This window comes from Haemaphysalis longicornis, unplaced genomic scaffold (genome assembly GCF_048455015.1).
Source record: "Haemaphysalis longicornis isolate Haplotype H1 unplaced genomic scaffold, Haemaphysalis longicornis Haplotype H1 scaffold_1, whole genome shotgun sequence".
Classification (NCBI taxonomy): Eukaryota; Metazoa; Arthropoda; class Arachnida; order Ixodida; family Ixodidae; genus Haemaphysalis; species Haemaphysalis longicornis.
The window spans coordinates 443,544,449-443,561,630 of record NW_027526203.1 but is presented as its reverse complement, the minus strand read 5'-3'; the positions used below and the strand labels follow the sequence as shown (position 1 = coordinate 443,561,630).

The window sequence follows — 17,182 nt, the reverse complement described above, 5'->3', positions numbered from 1 at the left end:
CTTTCTGACGGACAACGGCGCAATAATTGACCTGCAGACCAAGTCGATAACATTTTCCTCCGATCACTCCACGACGCCGCAGCCGAACCCCGATCACCGTGCTGCTGTCAGGATCGCCGACGATCACATCACCCTGCCACCCCGCGCAAGCTTGATGATCGCCGTCTACTGTGAGGATGCTGCTTCTGACATCGACGCTATCGTAGAGAGTGATCGAAAGTTGCTTCTCGACCGCGGTGTCTCCGTCGCAAGAGGCATTGCGCACTTTAAGCAACGCCAATCTCACGTTTTGGTCACTAATTTCACCGAAGAGTACCAGCATTTAAACAAGGGAGCTGCAGTTGCGTTCCTCGAAGAAACGCAAGAAGCAAGTGATGTGATCGCAGTCGCCGACTTTGAACGCACACCCGTAGAAACCTTCAAGCTCCCGCAGCCATTCGACGTGAATCCGGCGCTACCGCAAGAACAACGGAAAAAATTATTGGCTTTGCTGCGTCGCTATAGCGAATGTTTTTCGTCGAGCGCAAAACTACGTCAGACCCCTCTAGCGAAGCACCGAATAATAATCGAAGACGGAGCCCGACCTACCCGACAGTCACCGTACCGCGTCTCTTCACACGAACGGGAAGCCATCCGGACTCAAGTCGACGACATGCTCAGCGACGACATTATACAGCCATCGAAAAGCCCCTGGGCTGCGCCCGTCGTACTCGTAAAGAAAAAAGACGGCACATTAAGGTTTTGTGTTGACTACCGGCGACTCAACAAAATCACGAAAAAGGACGTGTACCCCCTCCCCCGAATCGACGACGCCCTCGACCACCTCTGCCACGCGAAGTACTTCTCATCGATGGACCTGAAGACCGGCTACTGGCAAATTGAAGTGGACGAGAGAGACCGAGAGAAGACTGCATTTATAACCCCAGACGGCCTATACGAGTTCAAGGTGATGCCGTTTGGGCTGTGCACAGCACCAGCGACGTTTCAAAGAGTCATGGACACTGTGCTAGCTGGCCTTAAGTGGCACACCTGCCTCGTATACCTCGACGACGTAGTGGTATTCGCCCGGACTTTCGACGAACACCTTGCAAGGTTGGAGTCTGTACTCGAGGCCATTCGTACGTCGGGGTTGACGCTGAAGCCTGAAAAGTGCCGTTTCGCATACGGGGAACTCAAGTTCTTGGGCCACGTCGTCAACGCCGCGGGAGTCCTACCTGACCCGGCAAAAACATCAGCCATTGCGAACTTCCCAAGGCCGAAAGACAAGAAGGGCGTGCGAAGATTTCTCGGGCTGTGCGCATACTACCGGCGCTTCGTCGCAAACTTCGCACGAATTGCAGAGCCACTCACGCGCTTGACGAAAGATAGCACCCCTTTCAGCTGGGAAAACGACCAAGAAAAAGCATTCGGCGAGCTGCAAAAACGCCTGCAAAGCCCGCCCGTGCTCGCTCATTTCGACGAAAATGCCGAAACGGAAATGCACACCGACGCCAGTGATATAGGCTTGGGTGCCGTCCTTGTCCAAAAGCAAAGCGGCTGCGAAAGGGTAATCGCCTATGCCAGCCGTGGTCTGTCGAAGGAGGAGAAAAACTATTCTGCCTCTGAGAAAGAGTGCCTGGCTATTATATGGGCGATTTCAAAATTTCGCCCATACGTGTATGGAAGGCCATTCAAGGTTGTAACAGACCACCATGCGCTGTGTTGGCTCGCCAATTTGAAGGACCCCTCTGGCCGTCTTGGGCGGTGGAGCTTGCGCCTGCAGGAGTTCGACGTTACAGTCGTTTATAAATCCGGCAGGAAACACTCCGACGCCGACTGCCTGTCCCGCGCCCCCGTCGACCCACCACCACAAGACTCTGATGAAGACAGCGCGTTCTTCGGGATTGTGACGGAGAGCGACCTAGCCGCCCAGCAGCGTGCTGACCCCGACTTACGCGTCATAATCGAGTACCTCGAGGGATGCAACGTTGCCGTTCCTAGGACCTTCAAACGCAGCTTACCAGCATTCAGCCTGAGAAACTCCGTCCTTGTGAAGAAGAATTTCAGCCCCGGAACAAGAGCGAATTACCTTCTCGTCATCCCCGCGGACCTTCGTGACGAAATTTTGGAAGCGTGCCACGACGACCCGTCTTCCGGACATCTGGGCACAGCCCGCACTATTGGAAAAATCAAGGCGAGGTACTACTGGCCCGGCCTTACCTCTGACGTCACCCACTACGTCCGGAGCTGCCGTGACTGCCAGCGACGAAAAACGCCGCCGACAAGACCCGCCGGACTTCTGCAACCGATCGCCGTCCCATCGAGACCATTTCAACAGATTGGAATGGACCTTTTAGGCCCGTTCCCTACGTCACGATCACAGAACAAGTGGATTGTCGTAGCGACAGACTACATGACGCGCTACGCAGAGACCGCCGCTCTTCCGAGGGGGACTGCACAAGAAGTGGCGAAGTTCTTTGTAAGCCAAGTTGTGCTGCGGCATGGAGCCCCGGAAGTCCTAATCACAGACCGTGGAACGGCATTTACTGCGGAGCTGATGCAAGGAGTATTACGCTACAGCAACACGGATCACCGAAGAACGACGGCGTACCACCCCCAAACGAACGGACTAACAGAACGTCTGAACAAGACAATCGCAGATATGCTGTCAATGTACGTTGACGTTGAACATAAGACTTGGGACGAAGTGCTCCCGTATGTCACATTTGCGTACAACACGGCTATCCAGGAGACGACGCAGCTGACGCCGTTCGAGCTTGTCTACGGTAGAAGGCCGACTACGATGCTCGACGCCATGCTTCCGCACGTAGAAGACGACGACCTCAACGCCGACGTCCACGGATATCTTCAACGTGCGGAGGAGGCCCGCCAGCTCGCTCGAGTTCGTATAACGAACCAGCAGCTGGTGGATGCGGGCCGCTACAACCTCCGACGCCGAGACGCCGAGTACCAACCAGGGGATCGTGTGTGGGTTTGGACTCCCATCCGACGACGCGGACTCAGTGAGAAGCTCCTGCGACGGTATTTCGGACCCTACCAGATTCTACGACGTGTTGGCCAACTTTCCTACGAAGTGATCCCCGATGGTGACTCCGGCACATCACGACAACGCACGCGGCCTGAAGTCGTCCACGTGGTTCGCTTAAAACCTTTCTACGGACGATGACGAACTTTTATTTTCATTTGTTCGGACTGTCGCTTATGTTAGCATCGGGTCGATGCACTCTTAGAGGGGGGGTAATGCCGCGAACCATACATTGGGTTTGTTTATTTGTGTTTTGCTTTTACCGCCGGCTGCGCCGGTCTGTGTTATCTCTGCGCCAAGGGAAGCGCGTGTTCCATTCTTTCTTTCTGTGCCGCATGTGTTATCTGTTGTGATAGGGAGAGCATTCCGATCTAACGTGAACAGCCCAGAATAATCTTCTTGGATCTACTATGTTCTCGATGCGAATCGACGTTTCGAGAACCACGCGCGCCAAAAGATAAAAAGCCTGCAGTGCGGACGCCGGGGCATTCGATTCTGCGACGCTCTCCGACTCACGTAACGTCACTTTGTTGACCACTGCTTCGCCGCCTCTGTATTCTTTTCAGTTGTTAGGGGAGCACAAGTTCGCTCCAATAAACTTGTTTCTTTTCCAAACAACTGCTTCGTCCTTGGCTACGTGACAATATGCACATGCACCCGTCAGCAGTGAAGCTATGGCAATCTATTTCATTTAGATGGAATGCTATTCAACAAAGCACCCTTAAAAGCTTAACATCGTGGGTGCAATGTACAGTGCCACTAGATTGATTTCTACTGGCACACCCTTTACACCGGGGAAATGACGTGTGTGACAATAGTATTTTCACATGTTATTCTCCTCTCTGATTTTTCTCTATAGAAATCCTTGTCTCCTTTTAGTTGCCTCCACAGCTTTTCAGTCAACTGTCAGCATGTTATCCTTAAGCTCAAGGGCTTCGAGGAAGGTGGTCATATCCAATGCATGGATTTCAATTGGTTCTAGTACTTTCTAACAAAATGTGTCAAGTAGTTTGTTTTATTTTTACAAACCATGCATGCCTCATCAAATTTTGAGCAGGCTGTACAAACATCTTTGTTCTCCAATAATCTGCCACAGATTTAAAAGGGAACGCACTACCCTTGGAGTTATCACAGGGCTTTTTTTTTTTTAGTATCACACTTTGCGGCCTGATACACCTCAACAACATTGCCAATTTTATTTTTTTCTCCAGCTATTTGTTATTGCCTGTTTGCCTCATCTTTTTATCGTCTTTACTTCGTTTCTTCTCTTGGGGAAAAAATAACCTCTTTTTTGCTTTTATGCAAGGACATTGCTAGGAACCTCTTGGTTTCTAGTACGAGTACAGTGAATGGAACTATGAGTAAAGCGAGAGCAAGGAAGAGACCATGAATGGCCATGTTGTCAGGCACTGAGAGCGAAAACTTGACCTCGCGTGTATCTGAAGGTTGTGTCATGATTATATTGGGAAGAGGCGCATGTGCATATGATACTGCCGCAGTGAGGTGGCGACGTGGGCACACTCAGCTATTGCAGGATGTGACTTACCGCCCTGATGTCAGTGTCGAGTACGGGCATTTCACAAGGCTTGTCCCCGCAGAGCGATGGGCATTTAACTTCTGCGCTAGGAGAATTCTTGGCAGATTCAGCGAGGCATTGTCTGGAAAATGTATGCGTTTCGACAATAAAAAAAAGATGGAATTAAACTATTTGCATATATTTATGAACCGCAACAGCTGTCTGTAGAAACCTTTGTGATCCTGCTAAATGCTTAAGTATCCTACTGCACGATACGTATGAAATGGTCCACTGTCAAAGGAAATGTGCATTGGAACACATAGCCTCCACTTCACGGAAGGCCTACTACAGTTAACAGGCGGGTGCAGAGAAAGCAGAAGTCCATGCTCTCGAAGCACTCAACTCGCTGGCATATCCGTAACTGAGCGTCTGTAAGAGAGCTTCCGCGTTCCCTTTAGTAGTGGGCCACCCTATACATACACATCCTTAGCCCCCCACAACACAGCAGCAGTGGTGCACGCGCAATGTGGGCACTAAGAAATAGGCTCCATATATCCCACCACTCCGGGGAGGTACAGATCTCCCTGATAATAAAGGCCACCTCAGTCATTGCTGGACTAATAACCAATGGCCACAAACTTCTCACACTGAATTGACAAGCTCAGTTTAAGTCTCTCTCTCTCTCTCTCTCTCTCTCTCTCTCTCTCTCTCTCTCTCTCTCTCTCTCTCTCTCTCTCTCTCTCTCTCTCTCTCTCTCAACCATTCCAAGCAGACAATGTGATTATTGGACACACATCATAGAAATGTAACCCTGCAGGCTTTATGTGCACCACAAGTGTACTGGAAAACAGGCTGGAATCATCGTATTTCCAAACACCTGTGGCAGAAACCCATGGTGACGCCATACCCAATTGCCACAAGCTTTGCGCTGCCCAGCTTTGCCAGGTACATGGCACACATGCATCATGCAACAATGACCAGCGCAAGCTCGTGCAAGCTCCATGCCAACAGCTTTTGTAGACATCTTACGATGAAGCACATACTTGTTGTAAAAACAGTCAAATTCGATGCTTCAGGCGCTGAAGTAGCATCTGCTTGTTAATTAAGTTGGTAGACAGAGATGTCGAACTTATAAGTACATTCATTTTGGGGCTTGATGCATTGAAGCTACCACTAGTTTATGATACGTGCCACAATGGACGTGTAGAGGATTTAATCAGTGTGTGTTACTCACGGTGGTTATGTGATGCTCCTTTACCATAAATAACAGCTTCCACAGCGTAGAATTCAAATCACGTGACCTAATGTCTTGCCGCCTGCTGCAGTACACAGAAAAGGTACGAGGCGCAAGTGCATCGTAACCTCTATGTTGATAGATATCACTACCTTGGCACATTTTGTCTCATTAAATGCTTTTGTTGCCTAAGCAATTCATGTAGAGTTTAGTGCGTGAGCACTCAGTCATGATGGTACTTTTAATTGGTTTAGCACGTCGAATCAGAAGCTGCAGGGTAAATGCAATAAAATACAGCTAGGTTAACTTTACCTGATACCCTTCTCGATTCTTCAATGTGTGCCGTATGTGTCACATTCTGTGGGCCTTGTCACAACTCTACTGTACATATACTTGCGTGCAAAGATGGGTATGGACCTTGGGAAGACGACCCTCCATCTCTACATAGAAATGGCCTCTTTCCCTTGATTTTCCAATTCATCACAACGATGCGTGTCTGGTATTAGAAATCAAGCAGGGATCTGAAGCAGCAACAGCATGTATTTTTGGCATTGCTGCTTCTAGTTGTGCTGACATTTTCAAGCCATACGACTGCCTTTTGCCCTTGCAAAAGGCCTTCTGAGTGCATGACTGCGATCCTGCAAAACTTGCAAGCTGACAAAAAGCTTATCTGAAGCAGCAACAGCACGTATTTTTGGCATTGCTGCTTCTAGTTGTGCTGACATTTTCAAGCCATAACGACTGCCTTTCGCCCTTGCAAAAGGCCTTCTGAGTGCATGACTGCGATCCTGCAAAACTTGCAAGCTGACAAAAAGCTTATCTGAAGCAGCAACAGCACGTATTTTTGGCATTGCTGCTTCTAGTTGTGCTGACATTTTCAAGCCATAACGACTGCCTTTCGCCCTTGCAAAAGGCCTTCTGAGTGCATGACTGCGATCCTGCAAAACTTGCAAGCTGACAAAAAGCTTATCTGAAGCAGCAACAGCACGTATTTTTGGCATTGCTGCTTCTAGTTGTGCTGACATTTTCAAGCCATAACGACTGCCTTTCGCCCTTGCAAAAGGCCTTCTGAGTGCATGACTGCGATCCTGCAAAACTTGCAAGCTGACAAAAAGCGTATTATTTTTCAAGTTTGTGCTAAGCATGTCCACGCAAAAATAATGTGGGCTGGGTACTGCCATCCTTCGACACCTTATATACTATCACCAGAAAGATGTCATTGGCAGGGACATAGCCAGAGGGGGGGGGTTTGGAAGTTCGAACCCCTCCCAAAATTTTTTCCAGCCAGCGCTTAAGCGAGACTTAGTGTTCCTTTTGGCAAAAGTCTTCCCTTCCCACATCCCCCTCTGAAAAAAATTTCTGGCTATATGGCCCTGGTCACTGGCAGCTCAAATGCACAGGCATCGAATATTTTTGTTTATATGAACTAATTATAAGCCATGTGTGGCATTTAAAAGTGCATGTTGTTCAGCAGTAATGTGCACTGCAGTATTTTATTCACATCATTAGATGAGACAGGGGATGAGTAGAAGCACAGACCTCTTGACCGCAGCCTCTCGCCTCTATCGAACTCATTTTTTTCTTAATAATACAAACACATTGGAACACTCAGCCATTCTTTTTTTAACCAACTGATTGAACTATCAGCTCAAATAGCTTGCTTCATGAGAATACATGCATTGACGCAAGCACTCCCCAATGAGTTGTCACAGCTCAAAAATGGCAGCATGATGAAACTTTTAGCGGGCTCAATTCAAATGCTTTGAAAGTACAAAAAAAACTGCCACTGCAATTCAACAGGTATCAAAAACAGCACAAGCATTGAGACACAAAATGAAACACGGCAACAGCCAGCCCTGCTGTCATCTATATATGCACATATCCATTCTCAAGTGCATGTGTCCCGTAAAAAAGTTTCAATGTGTGCTTATCACGTGCTTCATCATGCATGGGCATTTAATGAAGTGGGAATCCATAAATGGATCCATTTTGTGCAGTGAAACTAGTTGCGACTCTAGAACACATCAGGGAATGTAACTGTGACTGCAGAAAGAACCCCATCCAGTTGAGTTCGTAATGCACGTCTCTGCCTGCGGGGCCATGCTCGTTATTTTAATGGTGAACTACAGTTCAACAGGGGAGGAAAGCTTCCCACACAGTAATCTGAAAGCCGTGGCGTGAAAGAACCAGACACAATGCACACCAGCTTTTGACACGAGCAAGAATTATAAAAATAATAAAGTGTAATAATGCGAGAAATAATGCGAGGCGCCAACATAGCTTATTCAGGCGGCAACTGCTGAAATGGTTGGACATCTCATAATTGTACGAGAAGTTGCGTTTTTAATTAGGCTATTATGAAAAGCTTAAAGCAACTTTGAGCAGAAAAAGTGGCTGCTCTAGAATGGTTATTTACAAGCAGAAATTTTTGAATTAGCAAAAGTAAAGTAACTGACAATACATATTGAACCTTTGTGTCCAGAGCTTGTCAGTACAACAAGCTTTTTTTTTATCAGGGACAGCTCTGTTATGCGTGTGAAGAGGTGACCTTGCAATAAGTGCACTCACTTGTGTTTGCTGTTTAAGTGCATGTATAAGCATTCATTACCCCCCTCCCTTTCCTGAAAGCAAATATAAGCTCCAGTATTACCCCCACTCCAAAAGCAAAAAAAAAGTTCTGACAATGCTTCCTGCACTTAGAAGGCCCTCTAAAGTAAAGGGTACCATGGTTAATATTCTAAAAAAATAAAATTACTTTAAAAGTTTGCTGTCGCTTTAATCTATCTCAGAACATCAGAAGAAAACTTACTTGCAAATTTCATGGTGGCAGTTTCTTAGACGAATGCCCTCGCCAGGTTCCACTTCCACAAGGCAGACGGGACATTCGAATTCTTTGGTCGTTAATACACAATCTTGTTCGTAAAGCTTTATTTGCTCTTCAAATCGCCTCTGTTTCTCTTTGGGATCCTAACAACCGGGTCATATGGCATGGGATGAGAAGAGCGACATTGCAAGCGGATACACAGTCATTGCGTTCTGAAGCAGTGCCATCCTTGAGCATGCAACTGGTGTTTCCACCCACTGATACACTTGGCAGCTATGCGGGAGTGTGTAGACCATTTTAATTGCGATTTGGGCATGTTTGCATAATATAAGTGAGCCCGCACTGAAGTAGGATATTTTCACGTGGCTAGTCCCCAGTGAAACAAATAGACCTCAAACTTGAGGTTCAACCTGTAGCCTTAAAAAACATGCCGACATTCACTCAGATGAGCTGACACACTTGGACTTGAGTTATTTCACAGGCGCCTGATGGCAACAAAGAGCGGCTAGCTGTGTCGGCCATTAGTGGTGATGACCATTCAGCCAGAGCAATTTTCTCTACGGTTGCTCGCTGCGTGTAACCGCTTAGGGTCAAACGACAGGTTCACGCACAGTAGCCAGTGGGCTCAAGACCATGCCAGCAGAAGGTGGTCTGATGAGCTGTGGCGACAATGCAGCAGCAACTGCAAAATTCTGCTTTAACGTTGCTGCTTATGTGCTGTGGAACGACATTAGAAGCTCCTCCTGTACAATGGCCGACTATGGCTATATTGAGTACCGTGCTGCTTACATATATGCTACGCAAAACTATGTAGGCGGCATTTCTGCACAATATGAGAGCACAAACACAATGCCAATTCAGAACAAGGAGTGATAAAATAAAACAAATGGTAGAGACCAAACCGTAGGAGCATACTTGGGTGTGCTTAAAATTGAAAAAAAAAAATTAACCGGGCCCACCAAGTTAACGGATTTCTAAGCAGACGGTAAGGTTGGTGGGCTGCCTGCAATCCAACAGTTACAGTGCTGAGTATCTTGACAGGACTTATAACAGCAGAGCTGTTTAAGCTTAAGTTCCAGCCATGCCAGGCATTGCTCAAAACTTGGGGTAGTAAAGTGGAAAGGAAGCTAATGCTGGGTCAAGAAGTGTGAGGGGAAGTGGCAAGGAGGCAAGCACATCTGATGAGCGAGCGGGTGAGTGCACATCATGACACAAATGTTCTGATGGGGAAGCACACGTCAGGGATTGGCTACGCCCAATTATGACACCAGCACTGATGTGCACATGTTCTCGTAGTTGACAGAGACGGCGTGCGCGCAGCGGCATCAGTGTCCGATCTATCTACTGAGTTACAGCTATATAAAAACTCAGTTAAAGCCATAAAAAAGCCAACTTAATTAAAGCTATAAAAATGCAAAGTAAAGACTATAGAAAAAGCCAAGTTAAAGCTAGTGAAGACCACTAGCTTAGCTGTTTCCTCAGTCTTCGCATCTCAATTGCGAAGGTGGCCAAATTTTCTTTTTTGTGGGGGGGGGATACAGAAACTTGAGTGTGGGCTGCAACTATCTTTACGCATGAACGATGGGCTGGCAAAGATAAATAGTCTAAATTAGCGGGAAACAATTCATGCTTCTTTGCTCAACTCGATGCTCATTTTTAATTTATTTTTCACCCATAGAGACAAAAAAGAGGTGTTTGCATATGTGCATCCTGTCGCTTTATGCAGAATAATTTTAGAATGCATAAATTACAATGCATGGCAATGGTAAGGAGGAATGAAATGCAGTGATTGACCTTGCCCTCTGCCTAAAATGGCCATTCCTTGTTTTAAGTAATAATCCTAAAGCATGTATTTGCCCTGAAATAAATTAATCGCAAATATGTTAAGCCTGCAAGCACAGAGAAATATAAAAAAAATGGTCACACACAGCTTTCAGCCCAAGTCTCCAGTGTAGAAAGTGCCATGCTAAAACAGCCAGGCTGTTTTAGCTTAATTTTTTAAGGTGCAGCCTAAGTAATCGTGTAAATACATATTAAGTGATAAAAAAACCAAACTTGAGCAGAGTTAATTGTTTTACACTTACTTCAAGTCGCCCAGAATCCAAGTCGGCCACAAACTTTCGGATGTACTGCTCGCAGGTACCTTCGTGAATTACTTGGCAGTCTAAACAATTCAACATGAAGCATCTCAGACAAAGGAATTTCTTCATGTTCTTTTTAATTTCGCAATCTCTGTGGCACTCTTTGTTCAAACATGTTGCACGCTCCCAGTTGCTTTTCTTTTCGATAATCTTCAGATCTGCCGCTGGAACAAACTGGAGGAAGGATGGCAGAAGAGATGACGAATTCGTTGAAAAATGCTTATTTTTGAACTTTTACCTCTAACTGAACTTATTTAAAAATAATAGAAAAGCAAAATTGCTAAAACGTACACCATCAAAATAAAAATGCTCTCTTTGGACAGTTCATATAGACAAACGTGCCATATGGTATCCAAACGATCTTCACAAAAAAAAACTAACAGAAAAATAAAAATAATTTTGGGGAAATTTTGCTATGTTTTCTAAATGCTGGGGTAGTTGGCAAAAGAATGTTGAAATAATATGATTCAACCAGACAACTGGAACAGTTACATGCACAAAGAAGGAATTTTTTATTTATTTTTTGGCCATGGAACAAAACCAGACAGCCAAAATTAAGCACTCCTTTACCTCTGTATGTCAAGGAGGCATAAGAATAAGGAGGCATAAGGAGGCAATCAATATGCACTGTACCACTTAGCCAATAAATCTCCTGGTTCGTGCCGGCCCTTTGGAACCTGTTGTCGCTTTTTCGGTGAGTCGAACCCATCGTGGCGTCTTTTTGGGATGCCGCAAACTCTCGGGGGATTTTTGGGGATGCCGATGCCTACCGTAGCTAGCTAGCCGGGGTTTCAGCATCGTAGCTACAACCTCGGAAGTCCGTATTGTGGCCAGCCCGGGCATAGCAAACCCCCTTTAACCCACAATCCTTGTGAACATGTCCGGGTAGCATGCTTCCTTGCACAAGGTCACCTTTAACAAGTGGTTGGGAGCCAAAGAAAAATTAATGCACATGGAGACAAAGAGCAAAATGGTGTTGCAGCAAACAAAGCTACAGGAAGAGTACTGCTAGCATTGCTGCATAATCTGCACACATATACTACTTAAGGGCTTGGGTTCGGGCTAGTTGGCATTTCATAATCTGCAGCTTCAGTGCACGAAAAACAAACACAGACAAAGAAGGCGAAGACATTTATAGTGCTATCCTTGTAGTGCTTGTCCTCGTCTTCTTTGTGAGTGTTCTTTTTTCGTGTGCTGGAGCTGCAGATTATTAAGTGCACCGACAACATCTAGTCCACAGCTAAACAAGTGGAAACCCACACTGCTGTCTGATGTCCGGGCTAAGATGTGTACACATACAGCTCGCAAACAGGATGATTTCATGTCGATGTGGCCAAAAGCCCCAACCATGCTTCACCGTTCACTCGGACGTAATGCGGCAAAGCTGTCCCACAAAGTCAATGTAATGAAGGCTGCATTTCTGATAGATGCAGTATACAAAAAAAAGGTGCATCTTGATCACTGATGAGGTAATAGCCAAGCGAGGTTGACCACCATCTCATGGTCAGCTGTTAATTGTCATTAGCAGACTCTGAGTGTGTAAGAGCAGATTGGCCATCAAATGATTGGAGTACCTCAAGTTAATGAATGAGGTGTTTGTAAATCAGTTCTCTCTCTCCTAAAGCCAAAGTCTCTTTTGACCTTCATCGGGGTTGGCAAGCAAGTTAATTTATTCTGCCTCTGCATAAGGTACGTCTCATTATAAAATCAATGCACAGGAATCTTACCTGCTTGTGAACTAATGAACTGCTTCTGACCTATTATTAACTTCTTTAGCTTCTGAAGGAAGTTTCATCAATGGCCACTTTACCTGAGTGGGTAGAGTGGGTACATGTGCTTTACAGAGGGGGGCACAGAACACTGGGGTCACGAAAGATCCCTCTCAGCAAAAGAGACACTAACAGCATATAACTGGTGTGTCCCGATTTTATTTGACGCCTCGTTGATATTGAGTCTTGATTTAACTTGCTAAAGCATTGACATTAAGTTTTTAGCAAGAGAGCACATGATGTGATCTTGATGTAGTCCATGACCTGTTTGCCCCACCTGCTTTTGGTTCACTATAGTTCCTTTGACATTTCTCTTCCCGCTCTTCAGATGTACAGCAGCCAACTATTTTTTCGGACTTAAAAATTCAGACTTGCTGAATATTTCGGACTTTCCCGAGGAACCGCCAGTTGTCCCATAGGAGTAATGACTTTTTCGGACTGCTCTTTTATTCGGGCTATTTTTCGTTCCCCTCCAGGTACAAAAAATCGGCCCGCTCCGTATATTATATAAAATGACTACGGCTCTTGCTGCACATGCAACGATGCACGCAACTGTAGACATTTTTTTTCGCTGTTTAAATTTTTTGCTCCTGTGAACACTCCGGAAAATTGTAGGAAATTTGCCAGTCGTAAAAAATTATCGGAGACTATAAAATGAATGATGAAAAGTGACAAGTACGGCGTTCTGACAAAACAAAATTCAAAATATTGCACGGCCATTTGTTTTATGTTTGTAGTATACTGTGCAATGTTTTCTATATTATCGTGCAATTTGGAGTTAAATTTTATGTTCAGAGACAAATGTTTGGTAAAAATTTGTTGCGTAGCGAAGGTAGGGATCTTCTGACCATGATTTAAGGATAATTAAAAAAATGTAAGCAACGCACTATCATGAAAGTGAAGGACCACACCATAGCCGCACAATGTCCAAGCTGGGTTAGTGATGAATCACAACTATAAACATGTAGCTGAATCGCAACAAGCGGTGCATTCCCTCTGTATGTTTAGGTGTGCTTTGGCAAGTGTCTTAGAGGGCCTCCTGAATATGAGGGCAGTCCTGTGAGATGTGTTGGTATACAAGCACTGGCACAAGTTTAGGCCATCATAAAAGAGATCTATGAAATGGTCAGATGCCTGGGCACTTACCTGTTTAACCTCGCTTATGTGCATAAGCCCAGAGCACTGTTCGACATATGTCATCTTCACTGGGCATCTCACCACGTAACGTGTCGTGCTCTTTTTCAAAGCGTTCAGGATGCAATGCCTTCGAAAACAAATGCAAGAAACAAAAAAAAAAACAGCATTTAGGAAGTAACTAGTACTATAGTTGCTGCTGCTGTGTAGACAACACGTACGTACAATTCAGGAAGCTTGTTTATGGGCCGAAAGGTCGAATACAACACTCACAAATTATACAACTAAGCTCTTTCCCAATGGTTGCGTAAAATGCAACAGAGTACAGGAGCACAACTTGTTCATGCGCCTTTTTCAAAAAGTACTTACTGGCACAGAGCGTGCTCACATGATTCTGCAACATGGCGGGGTTCGTGTTTGGTACACGCTTCGCACTTTTCCTGAAAAGAAAAGAAGTTTTGAAATGCTGTTACTATATCTCGTCACTCTTAGTTGGCTGTGGAATGGCTATGAAAATTTTAGCAGTGATGGGATTGTCAATTCAGGATGGTGCTTTGTCCACCCCGCAACATGCTTACTGTAACCGTTCTAGTTTCTTTCGGCTGGCAAGTTAGTTGTTTCTACACAGAATATAATTGAAAAATTCAAAAATTAGGAAATGAAGACTGCCTGCTCCTGGCACTACATGTACAAGGGGCTGGCCCGGTTGAAGGCGTGGTAAACGACGGAGATTGGCTTCCCTAAAATTTGTCTTCATTTAAGTGCAAAGAACTCCCCAGAGGCCTTGCAGTATTGCATAGACATCCGCAGGGACAGTTCTTCCTGCGAAATGAGGTTTCCCAGTATTTTGCACTTTTTTTTCACAAACTTTTTTTATTATTGGAAGCATAGCTGGGTGGTTGTCAGTGCTTACTCGTCTCCATCCTGAATTTTTGATATAATTTTCTTTTCAAGTGTCGTAGCCCAGAACCTGCCTCAATTTACAGGCATGTATGCAACAGAAAAGAAATAAATAAGAACCATGGACGGAGGTACAAAATTAATTGAACACAAGAGTTATGTGTAGTAAATGGGGTGCTCTTATGCATTTCTGCTTGAAGCTGTTGCATATTTTTTTTTTCTGAATGCCGCCGCATCAGCGGATTAAGTCACGAGGAAGCAGCTAGGATGCACGACCACATTACAGCTGAATATGGACTCAGGACAACATAATATGAGATGGGCAAAATGCTGCAAGGGCTGCCCTGACATGCAGTGACAGTGCACCTCGGAAAAACAACATCACAGGGAAAATTATGTGCAACTGAAAGGGGTAAGAAGCAGTTTCTCTGTAAAGTGAATGCAGCCGTGTACAGAGCACGTGTCTTTGTACTGCAGACGGAACATTCGGTGACCACGCCCATACCCAAACTGGGCAAAACTGCCAACTCTAAGAACTACCGTATTTACTCGCGTAATCCTCGCACTCACGTAATCCTCGCACCCCTAATCTGAGCCACCAAAACTTGGATTTTTTAGTTCCTCGCATAATCCTCGCACCCCCAACTTTGCAGCGGCGAAAGTTGCCTGCTCGCGAAACCCGCATGGTGCACGCGCTCTCCAACGCGCGCCCTCTCCCGCCGCCTCTCTGTTCGGCGGAGAGCGCTGTGTATTCAAGGCCATCCAGGCGCCCTAATAACCTGCATGGCTACTCCCTAACAGGCGCCCTAACACGCTGCTCACACTGTTCTTGAGCCGGTTTTGCGTGCGCGCAACTAGACGGCGTTCGCACAGCCCGCTGTCGTGTCGTCGTCGTGGTCCCGTCGTTGAGCAGCAGCAGTCAGTGAGTCACTCGCGTCAACGGTGGATAGCTCGCTGCCATTTTGAGAACTTTTTGATCTTTTTGTTTTGTGTTTGGTGCCGCTTTCAAATTGAAAGCGATAGAGTACGCGATCGAACACGGCAACCGCGCCGCAGGCAGGCACTTCGGCGTCACCGATTTCAACGTGCGTTACTGGGGTAGGGCACGCACGTGACGACGACGAGATAAAGCAAAGGCGGCAATTTCATGGTCGCTGGTCGACGGGAGACTGTTTACGATGCAAATAATAAAATAAAAAGAAATAGCTGCTGTTGGCAACACTGAGCTTACATGTACAAAAAACGACTGCTACATTTAGCAGGATTGGCAGGAGGCAGATTGGCAACACTGTGCACCACATTTTTTTCCTTTTCCGAAAAAAAAGTGCGAGGATTATGCGAGTAAATACGGTATATGTCACTTGGGCCCACTCACTTAAGCCTATTGAGAGTAGATGTGTGACCTGACTAGAAACGTACATTTTCTTCCAGATGCATACAAAAAAATTGGTCGCCAGCTCGCCCTGCAAGAGTGGATGTCCAGTAAAGCTGTTGTAAACCACTACAAATGGTGATGGAGGAGGGTATGAAATGTTTCTTGTCATCTCGGCGGGCCTGTTGGTTGCATTTGGCTAGTGTCACTAGATGTATCAGCACTTTTTTCTCCTATTGTTCTATGCCGCCGCCATGATCATTGGTCAGTTCCCATTATGTGACTTGTTTACACTGCTACATGTGACGGTTCATGGGCGCCGCCATTTTGTTGTTTATGCGTTTTAGTCGGTCAACTCTGGTAGACTTAGCTTGTCCTCCCTGCTCTGCGGCTGTGTGCATCTGATGTTCCAAATGCGAATCAAAGTTAATGCGTGTAACACCATTTCGGCAGCAGAAGTGTGTCCAAAGATGCCATTTTGCTGCATTTTCGGTAGCATTGTTAACAAACGACCCGGTCGAATTTAACAACGAGGCCGTAGATTCGGTAATCTTGCAACACTGATAAATGCCAAAATGGTTGCTGTGGCTTCTTCCTCCATGGCCTCAGTGGCGGTAATCTAATAACTTATCTACTGACACTACGCTCTGCCTTTCTGGCAGAAAATGCTGCGTCCTGCCTAGCCTGACGCATGCGCTCAGTGTCTTGGGCAAGAACTGCTCTATTTAATTAGTGACACTAGTACAGCATAGCCTTCAAAGATAATCTGCAAACATAATCTTTACCAGGAACACATGGCAGGGGTTCCCATAGTTCACAGGCGCCTTATCATCCAGTTTCGATGGTTGTTTTGTGGTTTCCTTAAACGAATTCTGAGCCCTATGCTCTACACCTGAACCTGACGCATGCGCTCAGTGTCTCAGGCCTTGGTGTTTTTGCTCACGGAGATCATTTTTGCCCACGGCGATGACACTGTTAGGGGGTAGAGGTATACTGTAGCTTTGCTGTAAAGAGGTTTTGGCTGAACATACTATATACTTACAACAGCCAGTTTTCTTTTCTTTTCGTTTTTGCAGAATACTGATCTCGAAAAGGGGTATGCAAACTGCTCCACGTCTTGATGGCCACTTATGTGAGTTAGGCCTTAAATTGATATGGTCATGCACAGTGTGATTGTGGATAACCATACGTTTTAGTTCGTGTTATGTGTTTAACAGCCAGGCTGGTACCATGCACTTGTTTTGGAAATATACTTTTGTTGGAGTTC

At 45.8% G+C, this 17,182-nt stretch overlaps 1 protein-coding gene across 4 annotated transcripts in view; it reads right to left on the bottom strand.

The window, feature by feature from the left end:
* The window catches only part of LOC144155872 (uncharacterized), a 62,606-nt gene that overhangs the window by 9,748 nt on the left and 35,676 nt on the right, over positions 1 to 17,182 (bottom strand). For all 4 annotated transcript variants that reach the window (XM_077687564.1, XM_077687566.1, XM_077687565.1 and 1 more), the window contains 5 exons: positions 14,013 to 14,083; positions 13,656 to 13,773; positions 10,684 to 10,914; positions 8,585 to 8,742; positions 4,572 to 4,683 (listed from right to left, as the gene is read on the bottom strand). In XM_077687564.1, coding sequence (XP_077543690.1) covers positions 4,572 to 4,683; positions 8,585 to 8,742; positions 10,684 to 10,914; positions 13,656 to 13,773; positions 14,013 to 14,083 — 690 coding nt within the window. The remainder of the gene's footprint in view (positions 1 to 4,571; positions 4,684 to 8,584; positions 8,743 to 10,683; positions 10,915 to 13,655; positions 13,774 to 14,012; positions 14,084 to 17,182) is intronic.